We start from the raw sequence: 12,415 nt of genomic DNA on the forward strand, positions 1-12,415 counted from the left end.
GTGGGGCAAGGGAATCTGCATTTTTTTAGTTTTTCAGCTTACATTGAGAACTACTGGGCTAGCAGCACTGAAAATGTAAGAAAACCAGGACTATGGTTCTGGCTTACCTGATGACCAAGAATAAGTTAGTTGTTACACTTTAATCACTTTATTCAAGTGGATTTTTTAGAACAAGTATGCTAGCCACTATTTTATATAAACTTGCTTGATCTCCATTAAAAATATTAAGTATATAAACAGTTCGTATTTTTTTTCTCATTTATTCTGTTGAAAAGTTAAGTGTGGCGGGAACAGCTACTCAAAATCATCAAGATTCCTATCCCTTTTTTCATTCAGCTGACTTCTCCTTCCTTCTAGCAAGTTCTCTTAGCTCACAGGACAAACATATCCATTAAGGAAGTGCTTTGAGAACTGCTTAGGATTTCATTATCTAATAGGATTTCATTATAGAATTTCATTATCAGTTCCCATTTTGTTTCTGGATTCACTTTGCTGTTTTCTGACTCTTAAAACATTTTTTTAAATAATAGTTATCTGCCAACTAAAAATGAGGGTTATGTTTATTTCGAGCTTTTGTTTAATCATGCCTCCCAGTAATTACTGGCTAAATTATTGAATTTGGGACTTGATGCACAAAATCTTGTACAGTGACTTTAAAATGAAATATTGGTTCATCTATAGGGAATGTATCTTTTTCAAAAACAAGTAAACAATTTTCTATTGCTAGAGATGGTAGCACCAGTAATTTGATAATTATTCTCTTTGTTATAGAGATGTGTTTTATTTACATTGAGAACTACTGGGCTCGCAGAAAGGGAGAGAGAGGGAGAGACAGAGGGAGAGAGGTGAGAGAGACTGAGAGAGAGGGAGGAAAAAAGGGAGAGAAAAAGGGAGGCGGAGAGAGAGACGGAAAAAGAACGGTTTAAAATTTCATTGAAATTATTAAAACATAACCCTCATTTTTAGTTGGCAGATAACTATCATTTTTAAAAAATGTTTAAGAATCAGAAAGCAACGAAGTGAATCCAGAAACAAATGGGAGCCTATAATGAAATCCTAAAATTATTACATCCTAAAATGTCAATTTTTATTTTAATTTGGTTCCTTCTCTACAATTCTGTGAGTATTAAGGCTAAGGGGAGGGAGATGTGATACCTTAAAGTAAGAGGGAAATATGACTTATTTATGCATTGTCTTTTATTTTAAATGATTTCCTGCAACTTTGCAGCTTTAGGTAGATGCCAGTCCAAATGATTGATTAGCATTTTCTACCGGCTCATCTTCCGGGGACAATGTAATATATGGGGGTCAGATGTTGAGAAATTGACTCATTTAGGTTTTGAATGTAACTTTTACAAACTTAGATATTACAGCTTAGGTTGTCATTAATCAAATGCATTTAAATATTTTTAACTTGTCATGTCCCCGAAACCATGTCTGTTGATCGTTGTCAGATAGCTAGAGAGGATGTAGAGGTCTGAGAGCTGAATGCCAGCATCCCTTCTACAGCACCCCAAATCAGTGGGCCCAGGACTCTCCTTGCCTAGCTAGCGCAGGGTTAGCAAACTTTTTCTGTAAAGAGGCAGATGGTAGGCTTTACGGTCTCTGTCCAACTATTCAACTCTGCCATTGTGGGGCAAAAGCAGCCATAGACTGTAGATAGTTCATAAATGAATGGTCATGGCTATATTCCAATAGACTTTTATTTACAAAAACAGACAGGGAGTTGGATTTGGCCCATGGGCCATGCTTTGCCAACCCTCAATCTAGGGACTTCACAGGATAATACATTCCACTTATAAGACAGTCCTGAGTGTTGCTTCTTCATTCTATTCAACAATTATTCCAGGTGGAGGAGGGGGGGTTGTGTTAAGCCACGCACTGTACTGGTAAAGAGAAAAAAGTTGCTCCACAGTTCATACCTCTTCCTCCTTCCCCCCTCTCTCTCCCTGTCTCTCCCATTCTCTCCCTATCTGCCTATCTCCCCTTGGCTTTCTCACTCTCTCCCCTGTCTCCCTCCCTTTTTCTCCTTCTTTCTTCCCTCCTTCCTCCTGTCACCCTCCTCCCCAACCCTTCACCCCACCCGTTCATCTCCTCCATGTTTCTGAGTGGCTGTCACTGTTCTCACGGCACAGTCCGGAGGATTTTGAAGGCTAGGATACTGTCCTTGTTTTCCTCTCATGCTCCACCTCTCGGTATGGCCCTTCTCTACATGCCCCAAGTTCTGGAATTCTCTATCAACTCTTCTAATATAGTTCAAAATTCAACTCTATTTTCTCAACCCCTAAGATCTGGGTAAGTTCTACTCAAATCTTTACTCCATGCCTTGTGGAATACCTCCAGATTTATCCAAGTTCCCAGGACAAGGATAGGGATAGCATTTGAAAGTCTCATGGTCACTTCTGACTTTGGGTTCCCGGTTGCACTTAAAAGAACACACTGGCCCAGATGTGAAACTCAGTCATCCCTCATTTTTTTCTAAAGACCTTGTCCATGCAGAGCGTTTGTGAGCCTGGTAAACTTCACTGAACTGTTGGGGATCAGGAGGGAGAGTCACACCATGCCATTGCTACATGTAACCAAAACACTTTATAGCCATAACTTCCACATTCTTAAAAGGTCTTTAACCAGCTGTCACCAAGGGTTTCTCCCTGGGTTTCCAACCAGTGCAGTCCCCAGTAGCCTCACCATGCTGCTGACTCCTCTCATCTCCCTCTTCCCTTACTCCCCTTTCCTCTCCTCTCCCTCTTTCAAGAGCAAACAAACACATTTCTCCCACTGCAGAGCAGTTTAATCAATCTGAGCTTGCTTGAGCTCCTACCAACACCCATACTTTCAGAGTCTGTGTCTACGCCAAGTGGCTTAGCAGAATATTTTACCAAACAAAAGTAATTCTTCCGTAAGAGAGATTCTAGACTGAAGCCAACACTGTCAAGAATTTTCCAGTCTATTAAACTCTAGGCCTTTCTACCTGCTATTCCCTTGCATGCCCCATTCTTTCCTCTTTCCTCTAGATAACTCCTACTCATCCTTTAGAACACATCTTCTGATTGCCCCAAGAATCCTTCCTCCTGAAAGGATTCCTGTTTGTCCTGCAAAGTGCCTTATAGGTATAATACCAATCCAGGACCACTTAAATCCAAGCTTAAGTTTAGGGTAGATGCAAACTGGGGCCACAGGGGAACTGGTTAACTTCTGACTCACCTTGAACAGGAGAGGGTAAGCATTTTAAGGTCCCAGCTTCTTGTGTAGATGGTCTCCTTTAGTTTCCTCACTGGGCTGATTTCCATATCCCTCACCTTAAAACAAAAATGTAAATTTGCCAGGATTGGCCCTGCCCTAAGGGCAGAAGTGGATTCCCTGCTTGCTTACTTCACTGGGTTCCTATTTACCCTCTATGTAGCACTCATCCCTTTCTGTCTTGTCAAAAAGTTAGTTGTTTTTAAGATTTTTTTTTCTCCTCCCAGTATTTTTAGTTGTTTTCAGTGGGAAGTTTGGTCCAAGTAACCTAGGCCGCCATTACTGGAAACTGAAAGTCATTAAATCCTTCCTAATTAGGAAGCAGAACTTTTGCCAGATACATTTGCAGGTGTTTTTGTGAGGCTGCGTTCCTAACCAGAAGATTTCATTCCTCTCTCACAGATAGCAGTACAGGAAACAAATCCACCTCTTTGGCCTTACTCATTTATTCAGTAGTGTTCATTGGGTACTTCCTGTGTGCCAGGCACTGGGGTAAAGCCTGGTTACAACAGTGAGCCAATAGAGTCCCTGCCCTTCACTCCGTTGTTAAGTAAAAGCAGAGAGAATCATCTGAGCTACCAGTTTCAGGATTAGATAAGCCCTACCAACCAATTTAAGAAACTCCCATATCTCCAGTCCACTGCATAGTACTGTTGTAAGGGGTGGGACTTGGAGACATGATTACCATACAAGGTAACTGTTGAATAGAATAGTGCTTCTAAAACTTTAGCATTCACAAGAATCACCTAGAGGGCTTCTTAAAACATTACTGCACCCCATCCACAGAGATTCTGATTCTTAGGTTCTGAGATGGAGCCTGAGAATTTGCATTTCTAAGAAGCTCTTAGGAGATGCTTATGCTACTAGTCGGGACCACTGTTTGAGAACCATTGTTATAGTAGCCCTAGATAAAACTTATGAGCAAGTAGCTCCTTTACAAGATTGGGAATATTCCTTTACAATACTCTCCGTTTTTGAAAATCCAAAAATAATCTGTAGCCAAGACCATTTAATGAGGAAGAAGGAATTTCAACAAATAGAGCTAGGACAACTGGATATTCACATGCAAAAGAATAGATGCGTGAGATCCCTTATCTCATATTGTATCCAAAATTAACTCATCCTGAATCAAAGACCTAAGCATAAGGGCTAAACTGTAAAATACTTAGAAGAAAACATAGCAATAAATCTTCATGGCCTTGGATTTGCAACTGTGTTCTCAGATATGACATCAAAAGCATAAGCAGTAAAAGGAAAAACAGATCAAGTGAACTTCATCAAAATTAAAAAACTTTTTGGCTTCAAAGGACACTATCAAGTAAGTAACAAGAAAATGCACAGAATAGGAGAAAATATTTGCCTATTATACCTGACAAGGGACTTGTAAGTAGGATATATAAAGAACTCTTATAACTCAAAACTAAGACAAATAACAAAAAATGCAAAGGATCTGAATAGATATTTCTCCAATAAAGATATTGCCAGTAGGAACATGGAAAAAAATGCTCAATATCATTAGTCATTGGGGAAATGCAAATCAAAACTACAATTAGATACACTAGAATTCACATCCACTAGAATGGCAATAATTCTTTTAAATTTTAACAGAAAATAACAAGTGTTGGCAAAGATGTGGAGATATTGGAATCCTCATACAATGTTGGTAGGAATGTAAAATGGAGCAGCTACTGTAGAAAACAGTTTGGCAGTTCCTCAACAAATTAAACAGAATTACCATATGATCCACTTCTAATTTAATTCCCCAAAGAATTAAAAACAGATATTCAAACCAAAATTTGAACATGAATATTCATAGCAGTATTATTCACAAGAGTAAAAGGTGAAAATAACCCAAATGTCCATCAACTGATAAATGGTGAAACAAAACATGATATATCTATATGGTAGAATATTACATAGCCATTAAAAGGAATGAAGGGCTGGGTGCTGTGGCTCACGCCTGTAATCCTAACACTTTGGGAGGCCGAGGCGGGGGGGATCACCTGAGGTCAGGAGTTCAAGACCAATCTGGCCAACATGGTGAAACCATGTCTCTACTAAAAATACAAAAAATTAGCCAAGCGTGGTGGCGGGCAGCTGTAATCCCAGGCACTCGGGAAGTTGAGGCAGGAGAATCACTTGAACCCGTGAGCTGGAGGCTGCAGTGAGCCAAGATCACGCCATTGCACTCCAGCCTGGGCAACAAGAGTGAAACTCCATCTTAAAAATAAATAAATAAATAAATAAATAGAATGAAGTATGGACACATACTACAAAATGGATGAACCTTGAAAATATCATTATCCCAAGTCAAAGAAGCCCATCACAAAAGGCCACGTGTTATATTATTCTATTTACAGGAAATGTCCAGAATAGGCAAATCTACAGAAAGTAGATTAGTATAATAGTTGCCGAGGGATAGACTGAGGGTGGGGAGTATAGGGGATAATGGCTTAGGAACACAGGGTATTCCTGAGATGATGAAAATGTTGTAAAGTTGACTGTGGGGATGCTCACACTTATCTATGAACACTTATCTGTGAATGAACTTTAAGGCCATTGAATTATACACTTTATTTTTTAATTAATTATAAATTTATAAAATAGTGACAGGGTCTTGCTATGTTGCCCAGGGTGGTCTTGAACTCCTGAGCTCAAGTAGTCCTCCTGTCTCAGCCTCCCAAAGTGCTGGGATTATAGGTATGAGCCACTGCACCTGGCCTGAATTGTACACTTTAAATGGATGAATTGTGTGGCAAGTTAATTCAATCTCAATAAAGCTGTTTTTAAAAATAAACACATGGGCAGACACAGTGGCTCACACCTATAATCTCAAGCACTGTGGGAGGCCGAGGCAGGTGTATCACCTGAGGTCAGGAGTTTGAGACCAACCTGGCCAACGTGATGAGACCCCGTCTCCACTAAAAATGCAAAAATTACCTGGGTATGGTGCCACGCCCCTGTAATCCCAGCTACTGGGGAAGCTGAGGTGGGAGAATTGCTTGAACCCAGGAGGCAGAGGCTGCAGTAAGCCAAGATCATGCCACTGCACTCCAGCCTGGGCAACAGAGTGAGACCCTGTCTCAAAAAAATAAATAAATCAAATTTTAAAAATAAAAGATAAGCACACTACAACTGATGACCAAAAAAAGGATAATCTGTAAGTCCTCCGAAATTTAACCTCATTCTTTCAGCAGTCCCATGATGCCTAAATAACCAGTATCATAATCCACCTGACACTGAGAATTCTGTGTTGTGAAGATTTAATCTAAAAATTCTTATGAAGTGGTAGGAATTGTATGCAATCCGTTATGCAGTTTTGTGCATCTGTTTTGTTGCTGAGGCTGTTTAAAGTCTGTCTTTTTCCACAGGTATCAGGAATTAAGGGAGTCACTTCAACAATGTAGGCTTCCTTGGGGCGCTGAAAGAGAGTATGGTGGGATAATACCGATTTCACTCCCCGAGGACCACAGGCCAAAGTGTGAGCCTCCTCGTGTCATGGGCAAAGGACATCAGCATTACGGATTTGGTGGAGAAACCTGGCCAAGGTAAATAAACTTTCTGCCATTCACAGAAAGGTCTTTATTATCCATTTTTCTTTATTTCTATTGTGAGTCCTTTGTTTGCTTAAATCTGTCTTCAAAGTTATTTCTTTTACTATTTATGAAAAGACACAGAATGAAAGACTAATTTCTAATTGTGAAATAATAATAAATGAATGGTTTTTGCTGTCCTTAGTGATGTTAAAATATTGTGATCAGAAATTTTGATTCATTTAATTCCTTTACTTATCATATCTTATCTAAAACTAAATGGGAATGTTCCTGAGATAGAAAAAGAGAAAAACAATTAAATGTTAAATATTTTTGAGCAAAGACCTGGCCTAATTTGTACAGATGCTCTTGGTTTTTGGAACTTTTGATTTGTAATTTGTCAGGCTTTTTGATAATCACGAGAATCTGCTGGGCGTTGTTTTCAAGTGTTAAAACCTTTCAATAATAGTCTATAAACTTAAAGTCACTCAGCAACTCTATTTAGAACACATTAAAATTCAAGAGAAAGCAAAAAAAAGAATCTGAATAGCAAATGTCATATTAAATATTTCCTAAGGATTAAGACATTTACTCAGAGCAGAGTCTATCATACACTTGGCACAGAGCCTGCTTCCCCCTGCTTTATTTAACAATCCTGATTATCTGGCTCATGAACACTTCAGTTAACTAATTCTTTGTTCTAAAGCAGATAAAAGAAATAAATTAAGGAAGACAAACCACAGCAAGAGAGAGAAACATTAACAACAGGGACATGCGCTGCCGGTGACCTTGTCAAAGCCTTAGAAAAGCAATAAAAAGCAGACAAATAAAAAGTCACAGGCTAATTAGAAAGATTCGGACATCAACACACATTAGAGATAGTGAGGACCTCACGGTCATTCATTCACTCAACAGATGTGTTTAAGCCCATGCTGTCATGGAACTGTAATCTCTTTGTGAAGCAGATACTGCCATCCTTGTTTTACAATGAATAAACAGACCCGAGAGATTCAGCACCTTTCCTTGGGTCAGACAATTATAAAGTTGTTAAATAGGGATTTGAGTCCAGATTTATTGACTGCAACACCCCAACTTCTTTTTATCTGTTCATTTTATTTAGGCATCTGTTTATTCATTTATCTGCTCTGTAATTTAAGTATAGGAAGCATTGTTCTAGAGACTGGGGAGATAGCTCTGTATGGAATTTACAGCTACTACTCTCCCAAAATTTAGATATTAAAAAATGTACAATGTTTTGTAAGAATTAGAAGTATTCATACAGAATTCCAGTGTGTAAAAAGAAAGCCAAAGACTTGTTTCTTAAGGGCAATCTACTTCGAAATGAGATTGGTGCATGATCTCTTACTGAATGTGCAGGGAGAGAGAGAATACTTGTTCCACTTAGAATGCCAGTTATACCTGGTATATCTCTTAATTTTTTTTTTTTTTTTTTTTTTTTGAGATGGAGTTTCACTCTTGTTGCCCAGGCTGGAGTGCAGTGGCGTGAACTCAGCTCACTGCAACCTCCCCCTTCTGGGTTCAAGCAATTCTCCATACCCGGCTAATTTTGTATTTTCAGTAGAGACAGGGTTTCTCCATGTTGATCAGACTGGTCTCGAACTCCCGACCTCAGGTGATCCACCTGCCTCGGCCTCCCAAAGTGCTGGGATTATAGGCATGAGCCACCGTGCCCGGCCAATCCTGTTCTTCTTAAACTAACCATTGCTCTCCAGTCTGGGCAACAAGAGTGAAACTCTGTCTCAGGAAAAAAAAAAGAGAGTGAGAGAAAAGAACAAGATTATGGGAGGATATTAGATTAGCTCACAAAACTGTGGGATGCCTAGAGAAATAGGCTCATTGTTCGGCATCCAGGAATAGTGGCCAACTCACTCCCAGGACTGGCCTCATCAGGGAGGAAGTGCCTCTTTAACTGGACACCTCTGCTGCCACCTTATTGGCAGTTTGGATGCCCCTCATGAAGCTCATGTTCTCAGGCTACTCACAGTCAAATCGAAGTCTAGTATAGATGGGAATGATTGGCAGAACTTAGGGCACATTTGCACCCTGGCTGCTAGGAAGGCTGGGAAGTCGGGTGTTCCAAATGTGGGAAACTAGCAAAATGTAGAGAGGGTATTGTAAGGATGATAGTCTTGAGTGCCAGTGGACTGTCACGCTAAAGAACAGCAGCAACAATAACATTCTTTTCTATTCAATACACGGTACCTGCGCCAGCAGCATCAGCATCACCTAGGAAATGGTGAATGCCACATCTCAGCCTCCACCCAGATTTACTGAAACAGAATCTGCATTTTAACAAGATACCTCAGATAATTCCAACATACAGCAAAGTTGGAGAACTGTTGCTTCAATGTAAGAAAATGCAGCTGGGCGCCGTTGCTCACTCTTGTAATCCCAGCACCTGGGGAGGCCAAGGTGGGCGGATCACAAGGTCAGGAGGCTGAGACAGGAGAATCACTTGAACCCAGGAGGCGGAGGTTGTAGTGAGCCAAGATTGTGCCACTCTACTGCAGCCTGGGCGACAGAGTGAGACTCTGTCTGAAAAAAAAAAAAAAGGCAACAATTTTCATACAAATGAAAATACACTCACCTCCCCAAAAGCAGAGGCCAAAGGAAAGCGGTTTCCAACTTTGCTATATCCAACTCCAAGTGCTCACTCCTGTCTAGTTCAGTTGTAATCTTGTCCCAATGTTCTATACCCATGCCCTCTAATAAAGCTAACTATCACCAATGCATCCTATATGAAATAATAAGGAAAATGAAGAGGAAAAAAGAAGATACATGACATTTGTGTTTCAGGTGTAGAGAGGAGAGAGTGAACAGGGAGCGGGGCTTTTGTCTGTTTGTTACCCAGAACTCTTTGTCTGGGTCAGTCAAGAACCATTTCCAAACAAGAACATGGAGGGAAGGCTTCGTAAGGGAAGACTTCCTGTCCCAAAGGAAGTGAACCGCAAGAAGAACGATGAGACAAACGCTGCCTCCCTGACTCCACTGGGCAGCAGTGAACTCCGCTCCCCAAGAATCAGTTACCTCCACTTTTTTTAATCGTAACACCTCCATTTGTATTACATATGGTGTATGGGTATTGATGAGGTCATGGTATCATATATGGGATTTTTTTCTGTGTAAATCATCAAGTATAAGAAGAAACTATGGGACTCTGAGCCTTGCTTTAGAGAATTTACAGTGGACAAGTAGGTATCATCAAACCAGTTTTTAATCATTCTGACTCAAGTGAAAACGCTCAGAATTTCACACTGTGAATCCACGTTTACAACCCTTACAGGTGGGCCTTCAGGCCTGGTTCGCTACAACAATGTCTTCCACAACTCAAACTCCCACCGCGCTCACACAACCGGTCCACTCCTGCCTTTTCACTCACACAGCTCCCGACTGCTTCTTGCAGAGGCTGAGAGTCCCCCCCTTTTTTTTTTCATTTAGATGTAACAAACCTAGTAGTTTATGTTCATCAATTGTCTGTATATCTCTATATTTTATCCATGTACTCTTTTGATGTATAGAAGTAGTTTGAAACTCATTGTTTCCTTGTGGTAAGTGACCGAGATGCTGCCACAGGACCTGAGACACTGATGAATGGTGCTATTTTGGACTTTCAACATGCTCCTTGGCGAGGTAGCTCTGATGGAGTTATTTTTTATTTCCATGTTCTAAGAAGGTGTTGGTACTCTGTTTCCCTGAATGTTGTTCTCTAGACTGGATTGACTTGTATTCCTTGTGTCTTCAGTGTGGCTTTCTTCCTCAGTGTTGTAGGTTGAGCGAATGCTACCAGAGTGTGAGAGACGATTGTCTCGTTGACTGGCACTCACGGACATGCAGTCACGGTAGCGGGAGCAATCACAAAACTGTAATTTACTTACCAAATCTCTTCGTTTCCGTAGCCTCACCTGCCTGACTTAGAGAAAGAAAAGCAATAATTTTACAGGCATTTTGAGGTGTCTCTTTGGGTTCTTTCTGTTTGAAAGGATACTTGTGGAAAAAAAGAGCAAAACCTTTTTAAATAAATTCCCCTGAAAAAAACCCAAAATACTGGCATCTGAGTAGGAATATGAAAATGACACCTTTTCCAAATATTAAATTGGAAAACAATGTCTTTACAAAATCATAATGCTTTTTTAAAAGGCAGAGCACTCTGTTTTTGGCAATTTTGATAAGCAAGGTGTAGATTTACATTTTTGTCCTTGCTCCCAACGAAATGGATAAACAAAAATAAAACACCATCTACTCATGGAATGTTGTTGTGTTAGCCAGTCTGAAAGCCCACCTTAATTTTTATATAACTGTCTTTTAGCTCTTCTTTTGACAGGGCAGGCCTTGTTCTGAACTGTTTCGCTTCTGACTGTTAAAACACCGATGACGCATGCACTGCACTTCTTCGTTTTCTTCTTGCTCCCCCATTGGCCTGAGTTTCTTGTGCATTCCTCCTCTCCCTCCTTCGTTAGAATAGGTATATCAGCTGTGTAAATAGAGCAAGAAAACAGTATTCTGCATCTGTGGCATTTATGTAGAGTTGCAGTTGTGTACTGCTGAAAATGCAGGCTTTTGTAACAATGTGATCTTTACTGATGCACTCATGACAAGTACCCAATGTATTTTAGCTATTTTAGTAGTATTTGTTCAATAAATATGCAAGCTGTAAAAAAAAAAAAAAAAAAAAGAAGAAGATACATAAGGCAGAATACACAGCAAGGAAGAAAATAGGAGAAGCAACTGTAGTCCTCATTCCTGCACCTGGTCATGAGGCTATCATTGGTGTTATAATTTCCTTCCTCCAGAAAAGAAGTCATTTTATGAAAAAGACACTTGCACATACATGTTTATAGCAGCACAATTCACAATTGTAAAAATATGGAACCAGCCCAAGTGCCCATTAACCAAGTGGATGGAGAAAATGTGGCATGGATATACCATGGAATACTACTCAGCCATAAAAAGAAATGAAATAACGGCATTCACAGCAACCTGGAGGGAGTTGGAGACCATTATTCTAAGTGAAGTGACTCAGGAATGGAAAATCAGACATTGTATGTTCTCACCTATAAGTTGGAGCTAAGCTATGAGGATACAAAAGCGTAAGAATGATACAGTGGACTCTGAGGACTCGGGAGGAAGTTTGGGAAAGGGGTGAGGAATGAAGGACTACACATTGGGTACAGCGTACACTACTTGGGTGATGATTACACCAAAATCTCAGAAATTACCAGTAAAGAATTTATTCATGTAACCAAACACCACCTGTTCCCCAAAAACTATTGAAATTAAAAATGCTTTTATCAATAATAATAATTTCCTTCCTTCACTACCTATTCCCAGTTCCCTTGCCCTCAGCCAATACCTGAGCTGGTAGGAGTATGTTACTTGATAGAACAACCCAAAAGTATGTTCTGAGAGATCTTAGCTCTTAGAGGTTCTGCCTGTGTAAGGCTGCTGTAGTGTTTCATTAACTCCATGCTACTGAAGACAATACTAGGTGTTCAAAAGGTTCCCTAGGTTCCAGAAATACTCCTTTCCCCCATTATTGTATAATATCCTCTGGCCCTTGATATTCAGGATCAGTCATCCTGCCCAAAATTACCACATCATCATCAATTCAGCTTCCAATGCAA

At 40.0% G+C, this 12,415-nt stretch overlaps 1 protein-coding gene and 1 pseudogene across 2 annotated transcripts in view; both read left to right on the forward strand.

Moving 5' to 3' along the window:
• Positions 1 to 12,415, forward strand: part of C8H7orf31 (chromosome 8 C7orf31 homolog) — a 47,296-nt gene that overhangs the window by 5,225 nt on the left and 29,656 nt on the right. Inside the window, exon 3 of the mRNA XM_023225911.2 lies at positions 6,612 to 6,788. Coding sequence (XP_023081679.1) covers positions 6,612 to 6,788 — 177 coding nt within the window. The remainder of the gene's footprint in view (positions 1 to 6,611; positions 6,789 to 12,415) is intronic.
• On the forward strand, positions 8,115 to 10,477 carry LOC111551844 (annotated as a pseudogene). The gene is made up of 2 exons (XR_003306770.1): positions 8,115 to 8,195; positions 9,597 to 10,477. The product of XR_003306770.1 is annotated as a neuronal regeneration-related protein pseudogene (transcript).

This window comes from Piliocolobus tephrosceles, chromosome 8 (genome assembly GCF_002776525.5).
Source record: "Piliocolobus tephrosceles isolate RC106 chromosome 8, ASM277652v3, whole genome shotgun sequence".
Taxonomy (NCBI): Eukaryota; Metazoa; Chordata; class Mammalia; order Primates; family Cercopithecidae; genus Piliocolobus; species Piliocolobus tephrosceles.